This window comes from Cercospora kikuchii (genome assembly GCF_019650295.1).
Source record: "Cercospora kikuchii DNA, contig_00007, whole genome shotgun sequence".
NCBI lineage: Eukaryota > Fungi > Ascomycota > Dothideomycetes > Mycosphaerellales > Mycosphaerellaceae > Cercospora > Cercospora kikuchii.
The window spans coordinates 1145082-1165377 of NW_025408588.1; the positions used below are offsets into that span (position 1 = coordinate 1145082).

The window sequence follows — 20296 nt, forward strand, 5'->3', positions numbered from 1 at the left end:
GGTCAGTGGTGATGCTTGCCAATGGCGCTAGGAAGGGAAAGAAGTGGTCCGTGCGGCCAGTAAAATGTACGGCAAGTGTCAACATCATTCAAACTTCACCTTCTTCATCCACATCGAAGTTGTTGCAGCATGAGGTTCCAATGCTAACAAGACGTGTACTCCATTGTGTACGGGCCTCCAGGCAGGTCCGGTCGCTCAAGCAAATCAGCAGAAATGGCATTCTGCAACAACGCTCCGCAAGCACAGCTTCGGGACAAGCCGCATCAACATTATCATCCCAGTCCTCAGCTTCACAGCTAGCAGTCTTCACTGGCGAGTTGGACAAGCTATCTCCTCGTTTTGACATCAGCGCGGATTCAATACAAATCCTGAAATCACCCGCAGAGTTCTATGAGACCTTGAAGGTATCATATTTGTGGTCGACTCTGCAGCGCACTTGGGCTAATCAAGAACAAAGTAGACAAAAATCAGAAATGCAAAAAGACGCATATATCTATCTACCTTATACATTGGAAAAAGCGAACACGAGTTTGTCAGTCACTGAATTGTTCAAGATATTGACCTATTCTAACTTGGGCAGATCGACACCATCCGACAAGCTTTAAAATCAAATCCAGATTTACAAGTGTCGCTATTGACCGACTATCTCCGCGGTACCCGCGAAGCGCCCAAACCATCATGTGCAAGCCTTCTCGCTTCGCTTGTCGAAGAGTTTGGCTCTGACCGAGTCGAGGTCCGCTTGTACCACACACCCAACCTCACTGGAGCACGCAAAGCGGTTCTGCCCAAACGAATCAATGAAGGATGGGGCCTGCAACACATGAAGCTGTACGGCATTGACGATGAGATCATCATGTCCGGAGCCAATCTCTCTGATGACTACTTCACAAACCGACAGGACCGGTACCATGTCTTTAAGTCAAAGCCCATCACGGATTACTTCTCCGAGCTGTACCGTACTATATGCGACCTCAGCTATCGCGTATCGCCGTCTAAGAAGGAGGCGAGCGGCTTTATCGCTGAATGGCCCCAACAAAATGTTCAGCCAGAGCCTCTCAAGGATCCGAACGGTTACATCAAGGCAGCAAGCAAGGTACTGTTGCCTTTAGCTAGCCCACCAAGCGTGAAGACAACACAGCCGGAGACAGACACTTCCGTCTATCCACTTGTACAGCTGACACCGCTGCTCAAGCCGGATAAATCCACGGAGTTGCCGGCTCTGACGGGGATTCTGCGCACCCTAGGTACCCCAGAGTTCGCGGGCTCCAAATGGACTTTCACAGCAGGCTACTTCAACATGACTCCGGAAGTGCGCGAACTGCTTCTGAAGACTAAGCCTGCATCTGGAACAGTAGTCGCAGCTTCTCCATGGGCCAATGGCTTCTACGGCAGCAAAGGAGTCAGTGGTATGTTGCCTGCTGCATACAGTCTCCTAGGTCGGCGCTTCCTAGATGCGGTGTCGAAAGCGGGTCTCAGTAACCAGATCGCCGTGAAAGAATGGCGCAGAGGCACGGTAAACACACCTGGAGGCTGGACATATCACGCGAAGGGCATCTGGGTGACATTGCCACAAGAACAAAACCCCAGCATCAGCTTGATCGGAAGCTCGAACTACACGAAGAGAAGCTACTCGCTAGACCTGGAAGCCAACACGCTCATTGTCACGCGAAACGCTGATCTTCAACGACGGCTGGGAGAAGAGGAGAAGTGGCTCCAGGACTATGCCACGCCCATGACACAGGACGACTACGCAAAGACAGAGCGTAGGGTCGGGCTGCATGTACGATTAGCGATGTGGATTGTAACATTAGTCGGGGGAGCATTGTAGAATATACATCTCAATTACAAGCATTGTTTACGACTAATTTTTGCCGAGTGCAATAGCTTATTGCGGTGGAGCAGAGAGAAAGTTCTTCCTTCCGTGCCCAAGACATGGTTCTGGTAAAGAAGACAACCTTGTCCGCAAGGTCGCTCGCATTGAGATCCTGAGAAGCCAAGACTTTTCTTTCTCCAATGAACCTTGCCAATACCGATCATGCTGGGATAGCTCCTGTCCTTCCTCGCGTGCTTTGACTGCGTTGAATCTTCCTATGAACTTTGTCCAAGCGCGATACTGTAGGTCCAAAGCATAAGAAACCCTGCATTTGTCAAGTGTGTACAAGGTTCTGATGGCATTAACTACCAAATCCACCACTATTCGTATTGTCGGTACCATCAAAGGGGCGTGGTGGACGTTGAGGCGGCCGAGTAGACCCAAACATGTTTCCAAGCATGCTAGGGCCTCGCGGCGTTGGTTTGTAGAGTGGACCACCGTATGGCTCACCCGGCAACGGGATTGAGTCCTTCTTGCGAGTGAGGGGATGAAGACGCTCGGAGTTCCCGCCGAAACTCTCGTTCTGTTGTTGCAGCTGCTTTGGCACTCCCACCACTCCGAAAGGTAGACCAACGGGGCCGCCCGTCGACGGAGCAGAAGATTTCGTGTTCTGCGCCTTGAGCGCGCGATTCTCGCTTTCGAGCTCAACCATACGACTCTCAAGGCCATTGACTTTCTGTGCGAGGTGTCCCACCATCTGCGTGAGGTGGCTCATGCCTCCTGAAAGCATGTCTGGTATCTGCTGAAGTTGTGCAATGACATCGGGAGATGGTGGAGGAAGCTGCATGGCGGGTACTTGAGATAAGGACATTGGTCGTCCGCCTCTGATGCCACGGGCTTGAGACCCGAAAAGTCCTGGAGACTTCGGGCGCTGTCCAGAAGTTGTGAAGACATCCGTAGACTGGCGTGCCGGCGCGATTGGGACGAAGCCGGACCTGCTGGTCTTGCACTTCTTGTCACTGTGGGAAGGAGACGGTTGATATGATGTCGCTGGTCCCGTGTCGATGAATTCGCTACGCTGAGGAGTGCCGAAGGGTATGTTGCGCGGGAATCGCTGCTGATCCGACATAGCAGGAGGAGGATGGCTATGGAACGCTCGCTCAAATTGAGGCACTGTGGATGCTTCTTGCCCCATCTCAAAGTCCTCCGCCTCTGGTATTGGAGGATAGGAGTAGGCTGAACGATCCTGAGGCGCCATTCTGCCTGTTGTCGTGCCGACTTCACATTCACCCAAATCTTCAGCCGAGCCTTGAGCCGCGCGTTCAGCTGCTGGTGATCGGAGTGAGTCACCTGAATGACGGTGGTGTAAGTGTCGCTCTGCAGCAGCTGATGGCGCCTCTGAAGTGACAAATGGAAGCGCAGAATCTGCGTGTGTCGCGTTGCGCGCAAGTACCTGCTCTTTCTCCAAGGACGAGCGCTGAAATGCTCCGTAGACAGGACCATCTGCCTGATCCGGTGCAGCTCTCGGCGCTATGGGAGCATCGTCGTTCGGGAAACGGGTGTTCTTCGTGTCAGGAGCCATTACATATGTGGCTTTGTCGATTTTCATGTGGTACCAAGCTTTCGAAGGAAATGTGATGTGAGTTGGACGGAGAGTGTATGCCCGCTCGTGACGGTTGCTTCAGATTCGTCCGCCTTTTCGCCAGTTCCTCCATGGGCACAGTGCAATGGTAGTTAAAGACGTTCGCTCTGTAGCTCGTCAGTTCCAAGACGGAACGCACCGATAACTCATCTCCTTCACTTTGAATAATACCCTCATTTACTCCGTTTGCATGTGGCGCTCTACCCGCTTGACAAGCAAACACCTCACTCCGGCAGCACGGCACGGGAGCTGACCCACCCTCAATATTTCTTCAGCCATTCCTCTTCTTCGATTCCTCCCTTCTTCCTCGACACACCCACACAATCAAAGTGCCAACCTCCGCAGCCCACCACACCTTCCACACACTTCATCACTCCACAATATCAAACATGAAGTTCATCATACGGGTCGCTGGCGCCGCCATCATCGCCCTCATGGCATCCACCGTCGCCGGCTTGCCAGCCACCACTGTAAGTCACTTGTCACTCATCTTCGAGGCAAAGAGCTAACAATGTCTAGGGCGCCGAGAACCAAGCACCGGCTGCTATCGTCGCCGAGAAGGCTGCTCAGACGATCACCCCTAGTGGCTGGTAAGAAGTGTCGCGCCCCCTTTTCGAGAACATCTGCTGACATTTACCTCTCTAGCAACCCACCAGCTTGGGACCGCTGCAGCGCCGAGGAGAAGCAGTACCTGCTCGACCACGCCTGCGACTTCCGCCTGTGCCTCATGGCCGGCAACTGCACTCCCTGCTAAATGCGACACTGAGACAACTCGAGGTTCCTCGACTTTGATGTCCTTCGACCTTGAGGTCCTTTGACTTTGGGTCTTTCGACGTTGGGGCTCTTGACACTCTTGAAGACTCGGCGGTTACGATTGGTGCGAACAGTGCAATGACGAGCTCTGCCTGATTGTTGGTAGCGGCGAAGTTACTCTCTACTCATCCCCATGCATCGCGGCGCGCGCGATAGCATGAGACCAGCATAGACACGATGCAATGAAATGGCAATGAAATTGCAAACCTACTGAACACTGTCCAAATGTCTCAAATGTCTCGTGGAATGTCTTGTGTCTGGCCTCTCACAATCGTGCAAGTATCGAGTTTTGACTGTTTCCTGCCCGCCTGCTATGCCCGTTCTCCATTGTGGCTTTCGGGAGTGTTCGAAGTTCTTGTCGTGTTTTGTCCGGAAGTGAATGGCGCATATGACACACGTTAAGGTTATTTCTTCAAATGATATCTTGCCATGACTTCGCCTGAGACATCGCCATGTGCCTTGCGTCGCGACCGAACGGACGGGAAAGAACTGTTGGTCAATGCCGCCACGCAGAAGCGGGCGTTTGTCCGCCGCATCTCGCGCAACAATGAAAGCTGCGCAACCACAAATTCCGGATGAGGACACAATGAAAGCGAGACGACCTCGCAAAGCTACCAAGGTAAGGCTCTCTTTATGTCCAAAAGCTCCGTTCTTGATCACATTCCTTACCCTTTGCACTTGCCTGTTGATCGCGTATTGTACAAAAAGGAAACAACCGCTCGCGATGGCAGAAACGCCTGCCCGTGCGCTGTCCCAACGTGTGGTAAGACTGACTTTGACCGAGCAGCCATCGCTTGTGGTCAAGTTGCCATTGAAAAGAGGGCTCGAAGATGCCCCAGACATGATATCCAGGCGTGACTCGGCAGATCACACGACCATCGCAGGTGCGGCTGCCGACATCGAGACCGCTATGGAAGACACACTCGAACCTGCGAGCCCCTCTGCGCCAAAAGCGACAGCCGCGGACAGTGAGATGTCGTCGAATGCGCCAAAGTTCGATCCTCGAATGTACGGTCGCGAGCGGTCTAGTAGAGCACGTCCCACGAAGCCGAAGTATACAGATACAGATGTGGTACCTCGCGGACCGCAACCATCCGCGAAGAAACGTAAAACCAGCCACAACGTCGAGGAATCCCAATCTCTCCCTACGACGCCGCCGACTGCGCCGAGCCAGGTGCGTATACCGCCTCATGAGCCGGTTCCTGTCATGTCTTTCATGCCTCCTCCGGCGGCATCGCACATCGATTCGCTCGGCAACGTTAGGCCGCTTCGCGACGAAGTCAGCGATCGGAGATATGTCGAGGCAATGTTGGATGAGCTACAGACTACCTTGCAGGTGGACCGTAATACAGTGCACAAGCGATCGGCAGGACGTCTGCGGGATTTGTTGTCGATGGCAGAGTATCCGAACAACGACGAAGCCAAATTCCTCTCCAAGAATGAAGCTCTTGCGGAAGTGGCGCCTGGGAAATTCTTCAATGGCCCCATTATTACGGCTGAACAGCAGCCTCTCCCGTTGTCAACAGTACCGGAGTTCCTCGGAGAGTATTACGACAATGCTGCCAAAGCTCATATTCAAGACTCCAGCGCCAGGACTGGTAACACCGGGGTCTCAGTGCGTGCGGTCAATATGGGGAAAATCAAAGAGCGTTTTAGCTCAACTAATCCAAAGGATAAAGAGTACCCGTGGAACTTGTTGGAGCTCGCAACACACCATGACGATGGCCTGAGACCGCTCTTTCTTAGCAACGAAGATTGTCGGCTTATCACGAAGCTGAAGATCCCCAACTCTGCCGATGAGACGCGTCGTCGGAAATACGAGCCAGGATTCAAGGATGTCGAGAAGTGGGCACTCCTCGCACAAGCAGGTGCCTTGACAGAACCTCATCAGGACTCGCATGGCTACAGCACTTTCATCACCCTCAACCAAGGCTGTGTTGGTTTCGGCTGGCTCTCACATCCTTCCGCACAAGAACGCGCAGCGTGGAGGCGGAACCCGCAGCGTTTCCGAGACGGAAGATGGCGCTATGTTGTCCTCAAGCCTGGTCAAACTGTGTTCTTCCCAGCAGGCACTGTCCACATGGTCTTCCGCTTACGCGCAGCGGGTGACAGTCTTTCGTTTGGAGGCCATGTTTTGCGCTGTTCCAACATCGTGCATTGGGTCAAGACTCTTTTGGAAGAACACGAGAATCCGAATATCGTGAACGAAGACCTGAGCGAAGCGGCGTTGGGCTATCTCGATCGCGTGGAGAGGTTCGTGGATCAGGCAAAGAAGCTAGGACAGGAGGAGAAGTGGGGAGGAGCGCAGTCTATCGCCGAATTCAAGAAACTGAAGAAGCGTTTTGTGGATCTGCCTAAGCCTAAGGAGCCTAAGAGCAAGAAGACTGCAAATGCTGCGACTTGATGATGGTGGAGTGTAGACAGGCGCGAGACGCGAGGTGCCAGATCAGGGTGCACGGACTGTAAGCCAAGTATCACTAATGTTTCGGAGAGTTTAAGAGGCATGCGACAGAGGGATTCAGTCTGCGACAGAAATGGGTATAGAAGAAGAAGTAATTGGAGACGATGGCCATGCTTGAGAGCGTGATTTTGTAGTATTGAGAGAATCGCACCAGAGTCTCTTGCAAGAATATGCGAGATGACCTGAAATGCAGAACGATGGGCTGGGCGCTCAACGAGCTAGCGCTATCTCCTACATTTACTTTCGCTGGTCGTGTGATTCGACATGCTACTGTAATTCATTCTTTCCTGCTGTCGCAACTCCTGCCGTGATCGTTAGGTTGTGTCAAGAGTCATGGTGCGTAATGCGCCGAGGCTGCTGTGGCTTGGTTGAATTTAAAGTATGAGGCGGTGCCACTCCAGTCCTGTTGGCAACAGTCTTGGAAGAGAATGGCACTGGCTATTGTTTGAACCGCGTCTTGTTTTCAATAGCTCAAGGCTAGATCGGGCCCGCGGTGCTCTTCCTCTTGCACTTGTGGCAGGTGTGACAGCAACTCCTCAGCGACTTGCTAGTGAGTGACATGAAGCACTCGATGCCAACGCCATGATCTCGAAAACCGTTGCGGAGGATTGCAAGACCGAGGGTGTGATATGCCGGCCCGGGCGTAATGTCATCTGTTAATTTTGCACTCTTCATTGTTGAGGAGCGAAGATAGATGCAATGAAGGACTCCAGGCCACCTTCAAAGAGTTCGTTTGCCACGCCAACGCCTTTGGGATGCTCCGTTGGCGCGAGCGGACTCTTCACAACGTACTCCACATATAGCGTAGCCCAGATCTGATGCAGCACGGTGCGCATATTGCCAACACGGGTGTCTGTGAGCATGACGAGTTTGAGTTGCGTTGGCGTCTCGAAGTAATGAAGCTTGTATTCTCCGGTGCGGTATGACAAGAATTGGTCATCTTGCCCACCGAGCTGGCGAGCCATACGCCGCAAGGAAAAGACGGTGCCGAAGATGAGTTTGGCATCGTCCTCGGCCTTCAGAGCCCTTCTCGCTGATACGGGAAGTTCGCCATTATTGAGGGCGCTTGTGTTTGGGGCTCGTTGCTGCACGGCGGGAGGAGAAGTCCAGCGCTTGGAGTAGATGCATTCGGCTGAGACAGCTCGTCAGCCAATGCGATGCCCATGAATACAAGGTACGACGCAGGAGTGCTCACTGTGCCTGTCGAAGATGTAGAACGAGTAGACGCTCATGCCCGCCATTTGTGCCTCAAGTGCCGGGTAATTTGGTGCGTGAAACTGGGAGCATGGCCCAGATCAGGGGAGGTTGCAAAGCGGAGCCGCCCAATGGCTCTCCCACATGCAGGCCGCACGTGTCGCGATGCTTAATGCGCGGGTGCTATGGTTCTCGGATATTGGAAGGAGGCGCGCCGGACAGGCCAGACAGTCCAATGGATGCGCCGAGTTGGGATGTTGGTGGTGGATGACTTAGCACGAATTCGACGCCCGTCCGACTCAATCAGGCCGGGCGGACCCCACACCTTCTTGAGTTCTAATCGTTCCTTCGATAGCTGCTGCCAGGCGTGTGCAGGAGCTGGCTGATGGAGCTAGCAGCGACCTCATCCCATGTGAAGAAGCGGAGAATCACGTCCGTCTCCGTTTCTTCTTCTTCTGCTTCTGCTAACATCTTACCTGCGCTGTCCCTCGCCCGCCCGTTCCGCCCAGCATCGACAGCGTAGGAATGCCTCTCTCCCTCGAACCTACGTGAGAAAAAGCAGCACCGCTCCGCTCCGCCATGGCCGAGTCGCCCTCGCCAACCCACCTGAGCCCAGCCGCTGCCACTCCTACTCCCCCGGAGAAGGACGCCGCGCCCGGCGTCGTCCCGAGCCACGGCATCAGTATCAACGTTCCTGACCACGGCGGACACCACTCGAGACACCCCGTGCGACATGTGTAGGTCCCTCGCGGCGCCATTGTCCGCACCATGCTGATCCCCGCAGATCTGCGCCGACATATCAAAGTCCGCTGCGACACCACACACGAGCACCCTCACGATCCAAAGGCGTCAAAGAGACCCTCGACGCCCGGTCACACTATGGCAGCAGCGATGACGATGGCGGGGCTGTCCACCGCATTAATCAATATATGATCAAGCAAGAGATTGGAAGAGGCAGTTTTGGGGCAGTACATCTGGCAGTAGACCAGTACGGTCACGAATATGTGAGCCTTCCATGATACCCAATATCCAAACAGCGCTGTTCCGGCTTTGCGTCAAGCACCCTCTTCATGTGGACCAGGACTGATATTGCGGGTTGCACAGGCTGTTAAAGAGTTTTCCAAATCTCGGCTACGAAAGCGAGCGCAATCGAATCTGTTGCGGAAGCCGAATCAACACAGGAGGCCGGGCCACCTGTCTGCAGGCGGAGGATTCAATTCACCACTACATCGACACACCTCGTCCGATAAGCTCAATGGCGTCAACAATTCGCTTGAGCTCATCAAGGAAGAAATCGCCATTATGAAGAAGTTGGATCATCACAATTTGGTTTCACTCATTGAAGTCCTGGACGACCCGCAAGAGGACTCACTGTATATGATACTCGAAATGTGTAAGAAAGGCGTTGTGATGCATGTCGGGCTCGACCATCGTGCGGAGCCATACGACGAAGAGAAATGCCGCGACTGGTTTCGCGACATGATTCTCGGCATCGAGTACCTCCACGCGCAAGGCATCATACACAGAGACATCAAACCAGACAACTGCCTCATCACTCATGACGATGTTCTCAAGATCGTCGACTTTGGCGTAAGCGAGATGTTCGAGAAAGAATCCGAAATGCATACAACAAAATCAGCAGGAAGCCCAGCTTTCATGCCGCCCGAGCTTTGCGTGGTCAAGCATGGGCCCGTGAGCGGCAAAGCCGCAGATATCTGGAGCATGGGCGTCACACTGTATTGCTTGCGCTACGGACGCATACCTTTCGAGAAGTCAAACATGCTAGAGTTATATGAGGCTATCAAAAGCGACGAACCTCAGCTCGAGGAGGAGAAGGACGACACGTTCGCAGACCTGATCCGCCGATTACTGGAGAAGGATCCAGATAGGCGTATCACCATGGCTGAGCTTCGCGTATGTATTCTTGCATCCGCGGTAGAACGAGGCTGACATTGCACTAGGAGCACCCATGGGTCACCCGGAACGGAACGGATCCGATGATGCCTGCAGAAGATAACTGCGCAACGCTCGTCGAGCCTCCAACCGACGCAGAGATGAACGAAGCTATCACTGGCAACATGGCACATCTCATGACGGTGATGAAAGCTGTGAAGCGATTCAAGAAGCTCATCTACCGCAAGCGGCCTCAGTTCATGGAAGGTCTCTTTGGCCGCGAATCTCGACTGTCAGCGCCGCCATCCGCTGTGCACCGATCATCTCGGAGCGTTGATGCATCAGATCGCCGACCAGTGGAGTCAGCTCTGGTAGTTGAAGGTGTGCACCGTGATATGGAGGAAGAACTTCCGAAGGGACCAGACGCTAGCAGACGTGGCCGTGAAAGTCCACAGACGCCGCCATCGCCATTTGATAGCACCGGAACGGAGGCACGGAGTTTCGGATCAGAATCATCGCATCCTCTCGCTGCTCAACCAATGTCGGCATCCGACGACCACCTCGAACGACCGCACTTGGACCACAAAGCCAGCACGTTCCCACTCGATGAGCGCGGCAAGGGTCAAGCTCATGATCCACTGGAAGACCGCATTTACCTCAACATTGGTGCTGGCGGCGATACCGAGGGTACTGACGACAATGGTCAGTTCTTGGTATGTGAAAGCCCCAGTGGTGTCGATGATGACATCTACGAGGCTGCTTATCAAAAGGAACTTGAGCGCATTTTGAATGACCGCGACAACGCCAGTGTGGTATTGGTGCGGCGTGTTGAACATATTGAACGCCTACGACGACATCCAAATGTTCTGGCGTCATCGATAAACCATGCCATCGATTTTGCAGGCACAACCGCATCTAGGACTCGCGCTCGCGCACGTACAAGTCGGCTGGCTTCGTTCGCACGCGACAAACGAGACAGAGCTCGAGCCAACGTCAACGAGCGCATCGACCAACGGGCTGCAGACCGCGCCAACGAGGAAGGGCGGGATCTTTCTACTCCTACTCTCATGGTCAACAGCGAAGCAGCTGCGTCAGCATCACCGCTGCCAAGTCCTGGTATCACAATACCCAGCGGGCTCACAACGCCTCCGTCCCGATCTCGAACGCCAAACAGTGAACGACGACTGCGTGATGCGGCGAAATTTCAGGCAGGGCAGACTTTGAAAGGTGTTGCAAGACGACTGAACGAAACCGCCTCCAGGCTCGAAGCCCGAAGCAACAGCAGCCCAAGCGGCACTGTGTCACCTTATCCGGAAACCTGAGGCTTATTTTTAGCTTTCCGGAGTCGCGAACATTCCGGCCATACCTCGCCCTGGCCCCTGCTACCCCCTCGGTATAACTTGTATCAAAATAGTGTATATGATGGCATAACAGCATGATAGGGACATGTACTAGCTGCGCCGGTCGCTTGCTCAGTCTCTTGTTGGATGTGCTTTAGCGTGGAGTTGGGATGGCGAAAAGCAACATTGAGTCGCCAAGTCGCTACATATTATGAAGCATAGCACAGCATATCACGACATGATGGCTCTTGCCTACTCGACATCTGACATTTTCCCTTTCTCTTCTCCATATACAGCTTTGTTCACCACGTCCCCGCGCACGAAGAATTGAAGATAAGGCTGCTATAGGCTGGCTTTGTGAAAGTTCTGCGTCGATTGATCAGTCCGTCGCGCATAGCCGCGCAAATTACATGTGAAGCGGACGTCTGGTCAGACCAGCGGATCGCTCAGTGCAACTTTGTTGGTGCCGTAACGTCTATCTCATTCATTATGCAGTCATGTATCCCTTTTTTGTACCAGGTTGCTGAAGATGCATCCAGCCAAGACAATTTGCCCCTGCCACAGCCAAAGCGAACCTCAACCATGATCAATGCTTTAGAAACCCTTTCGCTTTCCCCCAAAGCTTTCCTTTCAACCCGCCCGGACCCGGTGAAGGTCGTGTCTCTGCTGGAGGTGGAGGCGGAGGCCGATCATAGCCGCCCGCATTCGATTGCGCTTGAGACGGAGCTGCTGCTCCTCCACCTGCTGCTGTAGCGCTCTTGCCGCCAACACTGACCGTGAACAACACAGGATCCCCGGCATTCACCTTGCCTGATTGATCCTCGCCCTCATCCGGTTGCACATCGTCGTACGCGAAAGCATATCCTTTCTTATCGACATTGTGCTCATGCACTAATCTCGCATAGTGACTCGTCGGATCTCGGGTGTAGAAAGTATGAGGTTGACTAGGATGATCTTCGCACTCGGTCAGTGCAGAGCGAACAAATGCAGCTGCTAACCGAGGTATGATAGCATTTCTTGTAGGTGAAGGTCCAGTCGTGAAAGGTCCACTATTGCAGCCGAGAATATCTGCTGTGGTAGGTTTCTCGAATTCTTCATCACCGATTTTCAGTTTCCCTTTGTGGTTGACATGGCCTTCGAGTACTCCAGGCCCAGCTTGCGTGTTGATCTTACATTTGCAGTCTGACTTGTATCTTTGCCAGACTTCTTCCACGTAGGGTTCGAAATATCCGTCGAAGCTGGCGCCAACGGCACCTCCGTGTGTTGCATTCAGGATTCGCAGATTGCGGCCGTCTTTGTTTACTACCAATTTGTCCCATGGCCGCCCATCCTTCTGAGCTTGTTGGGCGAGACTCTCGGCCATACGATCGATTCCATCAGGAGCCATGCCTGCCACATGTTGCAAGTCTCCCGAGTTGGCCTGTAACGTAATGGCAATGGGTATCCTTGGCACGAAATCGACGTACGAGATATTGGCGTAAAGCTGAGCATCGTTGAGTGTGAACTCCGCAAACCCAAAATTGACATTTGCATTCGGATCACTTGGATTCAGGACAGAAGGCTCGACTAAGGCCGGTCCACCAGGATTGAGCAGGAATGTGAGATGGCCTTCTGCGATCCATATTCGGCCTCCTGCTATTTGTGGGATGGTAATCGTGACCGTGTTGCCGGGCTGGCCAAGTGGGATTGCGCAGTCTTCCTGCAGTTGAGAGCCGATTTCGGTCACGTCTGTTGGGAAATACAAGTCTTTGCCATTGGCCTTGAGGAGGCAGCGTTTGCCGTCATGCTGAATCGCAATTCCAGTGACGTAGGCATGGACGTTGTCGAGGTCGCTATCGTTCTTCAGAGCTATCTGCAGTGAGTCTGGCATCGCTGCGACTTTTGCAGGCAGTAGAGAGAGCAGGTGCCAGAGTGCGATGATATGTAATACTTACTTCATATGTGTACCATAGACTGAGCAGAAACCTGGTTGTGTTCGGCCCCGGAGCGAAGCGGCGATGAAGTCAGCCAAGGGTATCCACCTACCGGCAGGATCTCGTTCAGCGACAGCTTAGAAGGTCAGGAGTCGATCGCTGATCAATCACAGGTCTGATACACCTGGAAGATTGTTCACACGACGAGGAAGTTCTGTCGTGAAGTCTATGGAGCATGTTCCGACCATGTCGTGATGCTACTTCAGTACCGAGGCTACGGCCCGTGCTGAAATATTCTGACAAGGTTGATGTGCAGGGCTGCAACTTCCTTGAGCCCAATGGCAGCAAGAATCATTGTGAATGTGAAGCAGCCGTACGAGCAATCGAATGAGCGAGGTGTGTTCGCTCCTAGTCGCATACGTGCGCTTCAGGCAGCCTTGTATTGCACGGCATTCGCACAAATAGCTGGATACAAGTTCCAGGAACTTATGAACCTTCAACCCATGCAACGGCCATAGTACATGTCTCCACTAAGCCTCTGCATTTTGCTGGAGATTATGTGCCATGCTAGCCATGTGCCATCTTCCTCCCCCAATCATATCGCTTACACAGGATCATCGTTGTCGTGCCCAAGACCAGTGTTGATGGTACGAGCAGTGTTATGCTTCAGCATGGCTCTCGCGCATCCTCATCACCCGAGTATCAGCCATTACTCCATCTGGAAAACGCCTGAATAAGTCATTTACGGCCGTAGGAATTCATCCTAGGAGATTCTTGAGCTTGGTGAATGTATCTTTTCCCTTCCCTTCGCGCTGATTGGGCCCTGATCTCCTGGTGTTGCGAAACCCATAGCTTCTTGTACGAGGACTTCTTGTCGTTCTCGCTTTCGAGCGTCCGTTGCAGCGCTGAATGATTCGATCCACGACCAGTCATACTCGCCGTCGTGTTGCTCGTATTCGGAGTTCGTCACCAGTATCATGATCGGAGCTTAGTTCACTCGCACATGCCCATTCAATCGTCCATTCCCCAGACGACAACGGTTCCATCACCACCAGCACTCGCCCACTGTTTCCTCAGCTGATTCCAAGCCACAGCAGAAACGACGTCCTTCTTACTCGCAATAGTCTGCGCAGCACTCTCACTCTTATGCCAAAGTCGCTGCGCCACCACTCCAGTCAAAACGTCCCAAACCAAAACCCTCCCATCCTCCGTCCCACTCACAGCATAAGACTCTCCCATCGCCAAAACACTCCTCAACCTATACGTCTCATTCCCAAAACCCTCCTCCCTAAAACTCTGCAAACACTTCCCCGTCCCGCGATCAAAAAACCTCATCGCCGAATCCAAACTACTCACCAAATATCCATCCCCAGCCTTCGTAGGACAAACACTCGTAACTCCCTTCCCAGGCGCCACAAAGTCCACATCCACACAGCCCATACCCAAATCATAAACTCTCACACACCCGTCCACAGATCCAACAAAAATCTCATGCCCATTGACAGCCACACTCGAAATCGAATCTTTCGCTTCCGAAAAACTCATAATCGGTTTCTCACTCCGACTCTTCCCATCCCAGACTTTGACAGTCCCATCAAAGCTGCCACTGATGACAACTGAATCACCTTCGCCTCCAAAAGCAACACAGTTCACCCGCGCAGAATGTCCTGTGAAACGTCGCAGTGTCTGCGCAGTGGCGACGTCCCAGAGGAAAACTGTTTTATCACCGCCTCCGGAGACGAAACGTGCATTATCTTCGCTGACGCTGAGATCGAGGACTTCGTAGCCGTGAGCAGAAAAGGTTTGGATCAGTCGTCCGTTGACTGGGTTGAAGAGTCGGACATTGCGGTCTTGACAGCCGGTGAGGACATATTGACCCGTTCCGGCGGAGAAAGTGACGGCGTGGACCGGTCCATTGTGGTTTGTGAGCCTCGAGATTTGCTTCGTCGGGAAGCGTGTATTGCTTGTCATCGTGGTAGCATGATGTGTCGTGGAAGGACTGAAGTCAGACTTGAAACATTAGATCGAGGTGAGGAAGGCGCCAAGCCCGTGGTTCGCACTTCAGAGCAGGGATCGGAGCAGATGCAAGCTAAGCATGTGGGTATATTGATTGACATGTGAAGATGGGGTCCAAATATAATTACAACAAGTGCTGTGCTGATATTACATCCTACAGATACGCACTAATGCTTTTTGGCTCGTGCCCGCGATGCTCAGCACTTGACAGCCTCGCAACACCACGCTAAGCAGCTTTCCGTAAATCTCTCCTGAACAAACACAATGAAAGCAGTAGAGGTATCTTCGCACTTTGCAACCCACCCTGAAACGAGTCCCACTCGGCGCCATAACAATGTCTGATTTCCTGGCGATGGAGGGAACGCTTGAGATCTGATTCTGTCGCAGTTGCCACTGTCCTGCCGTGGCGTGGTCGGTAGCTTCTTGCGTCTTCATACTCATATCCTGCACCCCTGGTGCGCCTAGCGGCGACCAGTCCTCGACATGCTACCCTGCAGCGTCTCGACCTCCGCCTCGAGCTGCTTGATGACCGCATGACTCTGCTCAAGATCCTTGTTGAGGCGATCACGCTCAGCAATAAGCTTCTGCTCCCATTGCCTGAAGCGCTGCTCTTCCACCTTGACTTGTTCCGTGAAGCGCTTGCGGAGAGCCTCTTCTTCCTCCTTGAATTTAGGGTTGTCCAGCTTCCGAGGTCTTGCCTCTCCAAACTTCCTGGTCTCCATCTGTTGCGCGCGGTACACCTCATAGTGGTTCTCTTCTGTGGTGTGGATGAGGTCGAGCATGTGTGTGCGGATGAGGATGGCGCGGAGCTTCTTGAAGTCGCAGTGCTCCTCGTTCTCGACCTCAGCGACACCCCAGTGGTAGTGACGACCCTTGACAGTGCGTCCATCGGGAGTAGTCACATCACGCTCGGAGCCGATGACGGAAAATGGCATGGCGGAGATCAAGCTGCGAGCGTGCTGCAGGCCGGCCTCATCGTCCTCCTCGAGCGGTGGAGTGTAGATTTTGATACCTTGTGCCTCGATGACGCTTCGGATCTGTATTCGACAATTGTCAGTGCTGTGATCGAGGGCGAATTTCTGCAAAGCATCAACTTACGCGGTGCTTGAAGCGGGCGAGATCTGCCGGCGAGAGAGTATCGGCCTTTGCAATGACTGGGATCAGGTTGACACGGGTGGCCAGGCGCTTCATGACCTCGATATCCAATGGCTTCAGAGTGTGGCCAGTGGGGCGGATGAAGAACAGACAGGCGTGGACACGCAAGTCAATCTTGTCGCTTCTCTTTGGCTGTTGCTCCTGCAACATGTAGCTCTCGTGCTGATCGTCCAAGAATTCTATAATTGGCTGCCAGCTGTCGCGGTTGTTCACGTAGTCACCAAAACCCGGTGTATCGATGACGGTCAAGCGGACCTTGAAGAACTTCTCCTCGAGCTCCGCCTTTGTGATTTCGATCTCGACGGTCTTGTCGATCTGCTTTGCGTGACGTCGCTTGTGGTCGGCGTAGTTCTTGATGGTCGTGCTGAAGAGAGTGTTGATGAAGGTGGTCTTTCCCAGGCCAGACTCACCGGCCACCATGATCGTGAAGGCAGCACCACGCTTGGCCACGATCTTGTGGCGCTGGTTGGGCAGCTGCGAAAGCTGTCAGTGTGCGTCTTGCCCAGTTTTGTCCGCGCGCAACGTACGTTGGCAATGCCAATGGGCGAACCTCCTGTCTCTGCCATGGCTGCTGGTGGAGGGGGAATCTCGCGGACGGGGAGCTGCGGGAGGGTCTTTGCGGGCGCTGTCGGCGGAGCAATGGGCTCCGGTGGAGGGTCGTATGGGCCGGGAGGGTGTCTCAGGTGCGTGAAGCTGTCTAAGGCGCGGCGGACGTTAGCCAATGGCTTTTGTTGCATGGTGAGGACATCCATCTCGCGGAGGAGCCGAGCACGCGCGATGGACGAATTTCAAGTTGGGGAACAGATGGAGGAGGGTGTTCTCGTACAGGACAGACGGAGCGCACGACGAGCGGCGCTGCGGGAGAAGTCGTGGATGGGCGGATGGGTGAATGAGCAGCAATTGCGACTGCTGAGCCCGGGATGCGGTTGCTTGTGAAGATGGGGAGGGAGTTGCGATGCTGGTGCTGGTGCTCTCCTTTCCAGCTGGCACTTACCGAATTGGCTCCGTCGGTGGCCCCTGGCATTGGACCGGCGAATGGGAGACGCCAATTTCGAGTGCACCGCAGGGTGCGCCGTAGTGCCCGCTAGCGCTTGCGGGGACGAGGGAGCTTCCGCCTTTCGAGACTCCATCACGAAATTTTGGCCGTCCATCACTGTCGCGCGCGTCGGGAATGGCTTTGCGGTAAGCACTCAAGATCGCTCAGAAGAAAGGAAGGTGGATACACAGTGAGCAAGATGAAGACGGAATTCAAGGTAGGCGCGCCCCGCTTGTGCGACCTCGAAAAATTTGATGCGTCAAGCAAACACATTTTGACGAGACTGACCAATTGACCAAAAGCGCAGTTTTCGAACCTTCTGGGCACCGTGTACCGCAAAGGCAACCTGGTCTACACCAAAGATGGGACTTGCCTACTGTCGCCCGTCGGCAACAGAGTCTCCGTCTTTGACCTGATCAACAACAAATCATACACTCTACCCTTCGCACACAGAGTCAACATAGTCCGGATAGCCCTTCATCCAGCGGGCCAGCTACTCCTGACCATCGACGAGTCCGGGCATGCTATTCTCTCACACTTCCAGCGACGGATCGTGCTCTACCACTTCTCGCTCAAAAGTGCCGTATCGGCTTTGACCTTTTCTCCAAGTGGCGATCACTTTGCTGTAGGGCTTGGCAGAAAGATCGAAGTGTGGAAGACTCCATCTACCACTGGCGAGGATGGCGGATTGGAGTTCGCGCCATTCGTGCGATATCGACAGTATGCGGGACATCACGATACCGTTCAAAGCATCCAATGGAGTAGCGATGGCCGCTTTTTCCTGTCGGCGAGCAAGGACTTGACAGCACGAATATGGAGCCTCGATCCAGAGGAAGGCTTTATGCCCACTGTTCTCGCTGGACACCGCACTGCTGTGCATGCCGCATGGTTCAGCAAAGACCAAGAAACGATATGGACTGTGTCGAAAGACGGTGCATTATTCCAGTGGCAGTACCTGCCTCCACCAGATGCCGATCCGGAGAACGTGAGCGAAGATGATGAGCGGTGGAGGATCAACAACAGGCACTACTTCTTCCAAGACCAGGCGCACCTCACGATAGCGGCATTCCACCCGTTATCGAATCTGCTCGTCACTGGTTTTTCGAACGGGTTATTCATGTTACATGAATTACCCAGCTTCAGCGAGATACACAAACTCTCCATCTCCGCATCGAGCGTAGACACTGTTTCCATCAATCACACCGGCGAATGGCTTGCATTTGGCTCGTCGGCACTTGGTCAGCTACTCGTGTGGGAGTGGCAAAGCGAGTCCTACATTTTGAAGCAGCAAGGGCACTTCGACAGCATGAACGCTTTGACTTATTCTCCCTCCGGAGACCGTGTAATCACATGCGCCGACGACGGCAAGATCAAAATCTGGGATACAACCTCCGGCTTTTGCATCGTTACATTCACGGAACATACGTCCGGAGTCACAGCTTGCGAGTTTGCGAAGCGTGGAAATGTGCTCTTCACAGCTTCACTTGATGGCAGTGTACGCGCATTTGACCTAATCAGATATCGATGCTTTCGAACTTTCACCGCGAGTAGAAGATTACCTTGGACATCTATTGCGGTCGACCCTAGTGGCGAAGTGGTCGCGGCTGGCTCAACAGATGACTTCGACATCCACATCTGGAGCGTTCAGACAGGACAATTGCTGGATCAGCTAACAGGTCATGAAGGACCAGTGTCATCGCTTGCCTTTGCACCTAATGGAGGGAATCTCGTCTCGGGCAGCTGGGATCGCACCGTCCGTATATGGTCAATTTTCGGTCGAACACAAACGTCAGAACCCATACAGCTCCAAGCAGATGTATTAGCAGTGACTGTACGACCAGATGGGCGGCAAATTGCGGCATCGTCGCTGGACGGACAGCTTACGTTCTGGAGCCTCAGCGAAGCGACGCAAGAAGCTGGCCTGGACGGCCGACGAGATGCAAGTGGAGGGCGTAAAGCGACAGATCGACGAACTGCAGCCAACGTGGCCGGAACGAAAAGCTTCGGCACTATCGCATATAGCGCAGATGGCTCTGTGCTGCTCGCGGGTGGCAACAGCAAATATATTTGCCTGTACGCGGTAGAGACTGGTGTGCTGCTGCGAAAATTCACAGTGTCCGTCAACTTGAGTTTGGAAGGGACACAGGAATTCCTAAACTCAAAACTGTTGACAGAAGCCGGACCACGAGCACTGTTGGACGAGCAAGGTGAAGCATCAGATCTCGAAGACCGCATGGACACAAGCCTGCCTGGTGCCAAACGTGGAGATGCTGCGCAACGGAAGATAGCAGCAGAAGTGCGGGTACCAGGAGTGACATTCTCGCCAACAGGCCGAGCGTTCTGCGCAGCGAGCACAGAAGGTCTACTCATCTACTCACTGGATGCCGGCGCCGTGTTCGATCCTTTCGATCTTGATGTAGATGTCACACCGGAGAACACATTAGCAACACTTCGGCAACAAGACTGGCTGAAGGCGATGGTAATGGCTTTCCGGCTGGGCGATCTGAAGCTCGTGCGCAAGGTCTATCGTGCCATTCCAGTATCTGACATTGGCCTCGTCGTTCGCGACCTTCCACAGGTTTACTTGGACCGACTACTGCGATTCGTGTCGAAAGAGTCAGACCAGAGCCCGCACCTTGAATTGAACTTGCTCTGGATGGAAAGCCTGCTCAATCAACATGGTCGCCTCTTGAAAGAACGACCAGGCGAATATGCTGAAGTGGTACGAATGATGCAAAAGGCGATTGCAAGAGTGCAAGGAGAAATCATGAAAGTGGCCAACCAGAACAACCATACGCTTGATTACTTGCTTGCTCAGCCGACAGCGTCAGTCGACGTGGGATCCAAGATGCTGGCTATCACGAGCGGTGGTGCGAATGAGGATGACAGCATGATGGACGGTGACGAAGACGGTTGGCATGGATTGGAATAGTCTGTGTTGGGAACGACTTCGTCTTTTGTAAATTACAACTTCCCGAATGTACATCGCCAAACACACCGTCTAAAGCGGCATTTCGCCA

The 20296-nt window shown here is 53.5% G+C and overlaps 10 protein-coding genes across 10 annotated transcripts; 5 read left to right on the forward strand and 5 right to left on the reverse strand.

Moving 5' to 3' along the window:
• Positions 1-140: 140 nt before the first annotated feature.
• CKM354_001054500 (CDP-diacylglycerol--glycerol-3-phosphate 3-phosphatidyltransferase) lies at positions 141-1828 on the forward strand (the record flags this gene model as incomplete). The annotated part of the gene is made up of 3 exons (XM_044806007.1): positions 141-404; positions 461-532; positions 581-1828. The coding sequence occupies 3 exons, from the start codon at positions 141-143 to the stop codon at positions 1826-1828; spliced, it is 1584 nt and encodes a 527-aa protein (XP_044661942.1).
• A 346-nt stretch (positions 1829-2174) lies between these two features.
• CKM354_001054600 (uncharacterized protein) lies at positions 2175-3422 on the reverse strand (the record flags this gene model as incomplete). Its single annotated transcript, XM_044806008.1, has 1 exon — positions 2175-3422. One exon carries the CDS (start codon positions 3420-3422, stop codon positions 2175-2177), a length of 1248 nt encoding a protein of 415 aa, XP_044661943.1.
• Positions 3423-3844: 422 nt separating this feature from the next.
• Positions 3845-4209, forward strand: CKM354_001054700 (uncharacterized protein; the record flags this gene model as incomplete). Its single annotated transcript, XM_044806009.1, has 3 exons — positions 3845-3925; positions 3975-4045; positions 4101-4209. 3 exons carry the CDS (start codon positions 3845-3847, stop codon positions 4207-4209), a joined length of 261 nt encoding a protein of 86 aa, XP_044661944.1.
• Positions 4210-4815: 606 nt separating this feature from the next.
• CKM354_001054800 (uncharacterized protein) lies at positions 4816-6672 on the forward strand (the record flags this gene model as incomplete). The annotated part of the gene is made up of 1 exon (XM_044806010.1): positions 4816-6672. The coding sequence occupies one exon, from the start codon at positions 4816-4818 to the stop codon at positions 6670-6672; it is 1857 nt and encodes a 618-aa protein (XP_044661945.1).
• Positions 6673-7400: 728 nt separating this feature from the next.
• On the reverse strand, positions 7401-7970 carry CKM354_001054900 (TRAPP subunit BET5; the record flags this gene model as incomplete). The annotated part of the gene is made up of 2 exons (XM_044806011.1): positions 7401-7861; positions 7925-7970. The coding sequence occupies 2 exons, from the start codon at positions 7968-7970 to the stop codon at positions 7401-7403; spliced, it is 507 nt and encodes a 168-aa protein (XP_044661946.1).
• A 532-nt stretch (positions 7971-8502) lies between these two features.
• Positions 8503-11138, forward strand: CKM354_001055000 (uncharacterized protein; the record flags this gene model as incomplete). The annotated part of the gene is made up of 4 exons (XM_044806012.1): positions 8503-8660; positions 8708-8927; positions 9028-9837; positions 9885-11138. The coding sequence occupies 4 exons, from the start codon at positions 8503-8505 to the stop codon at positions 11136-11138; spliced, it is 2442 nt and encodes an 813-aa protein (XP_044661947.1).
• A 604-nt stretch (positions 11139-11742) lies between these two features.
• Positions 11743-13026, reverse strand: CKM354_001055100 (uncharacterized protein; the record flags this gene model as incomplete). Its single annotated transcript, XM_044806013.1, has 1 exon — positions 11743-13026. One exon carries the CDS (start codon positions 13024-13026, stop codon positions 11743-11745), a length of 1284 nt encoding a protein of 427 aa, XP_044661948.1.
• A 1054-nt stretch (positions 13027-14080) lies between these two features.
• On the reverse strand, positions 14081-15040 carry CKM354_001055200 (uncharacterized protein; the record flags this gene model as incomplete). Its single annotated transcript, XM_044806014.1, has 2 exons — positions 14081-14365; positions 14426-15040. The coding sequence occupies 2 exons, from the start codon at positions 15038-15040 to the stop codon at positions 14081-14083; spliced, it is 900 nt and encodes a 299-aa protein (XP_044661949.1).
• Positions 15041-15546: 506 nt separating this feature from the next.
• CKM354_001055300 (septin CDC12) lies at positions 15547-16806 on the reverse strand (the record flags this gene model as incomplete). Its single annotated transcript, XM_044806015.1, has 3 exons — positions 15547-16122; positions 16184-16714; positions 16768-16806. 3 exons carry the CDS (start codon positions 16804-16806, stop codon positions 15547-15549), a joined length of 1146 nt encoding a protein of 381 aa, XP_044661950.1.
• Positions 16807-17475: 669 nt separating this feature from the next.
• On the forward strand, positions 17476-20208 carry CKM354_001055400 (snoRNA-binding rRNA-processing protein PWP2; the record flags this gene model as incomplete). The annotated part of the gene is made up of 2 exons (XM_044806016.1): positions 17476-17493; positions 17584-20208. The coding sequence occupies 2 exons, from the start codon at positions 17476-17478 to the stop codon at positions 20206-20208; spliced, it is 2643 nt and encodes an 880-aa protein (XP_044661951.1).
• Positions 20209-20296: the final 88 nt, after the last annotated feature.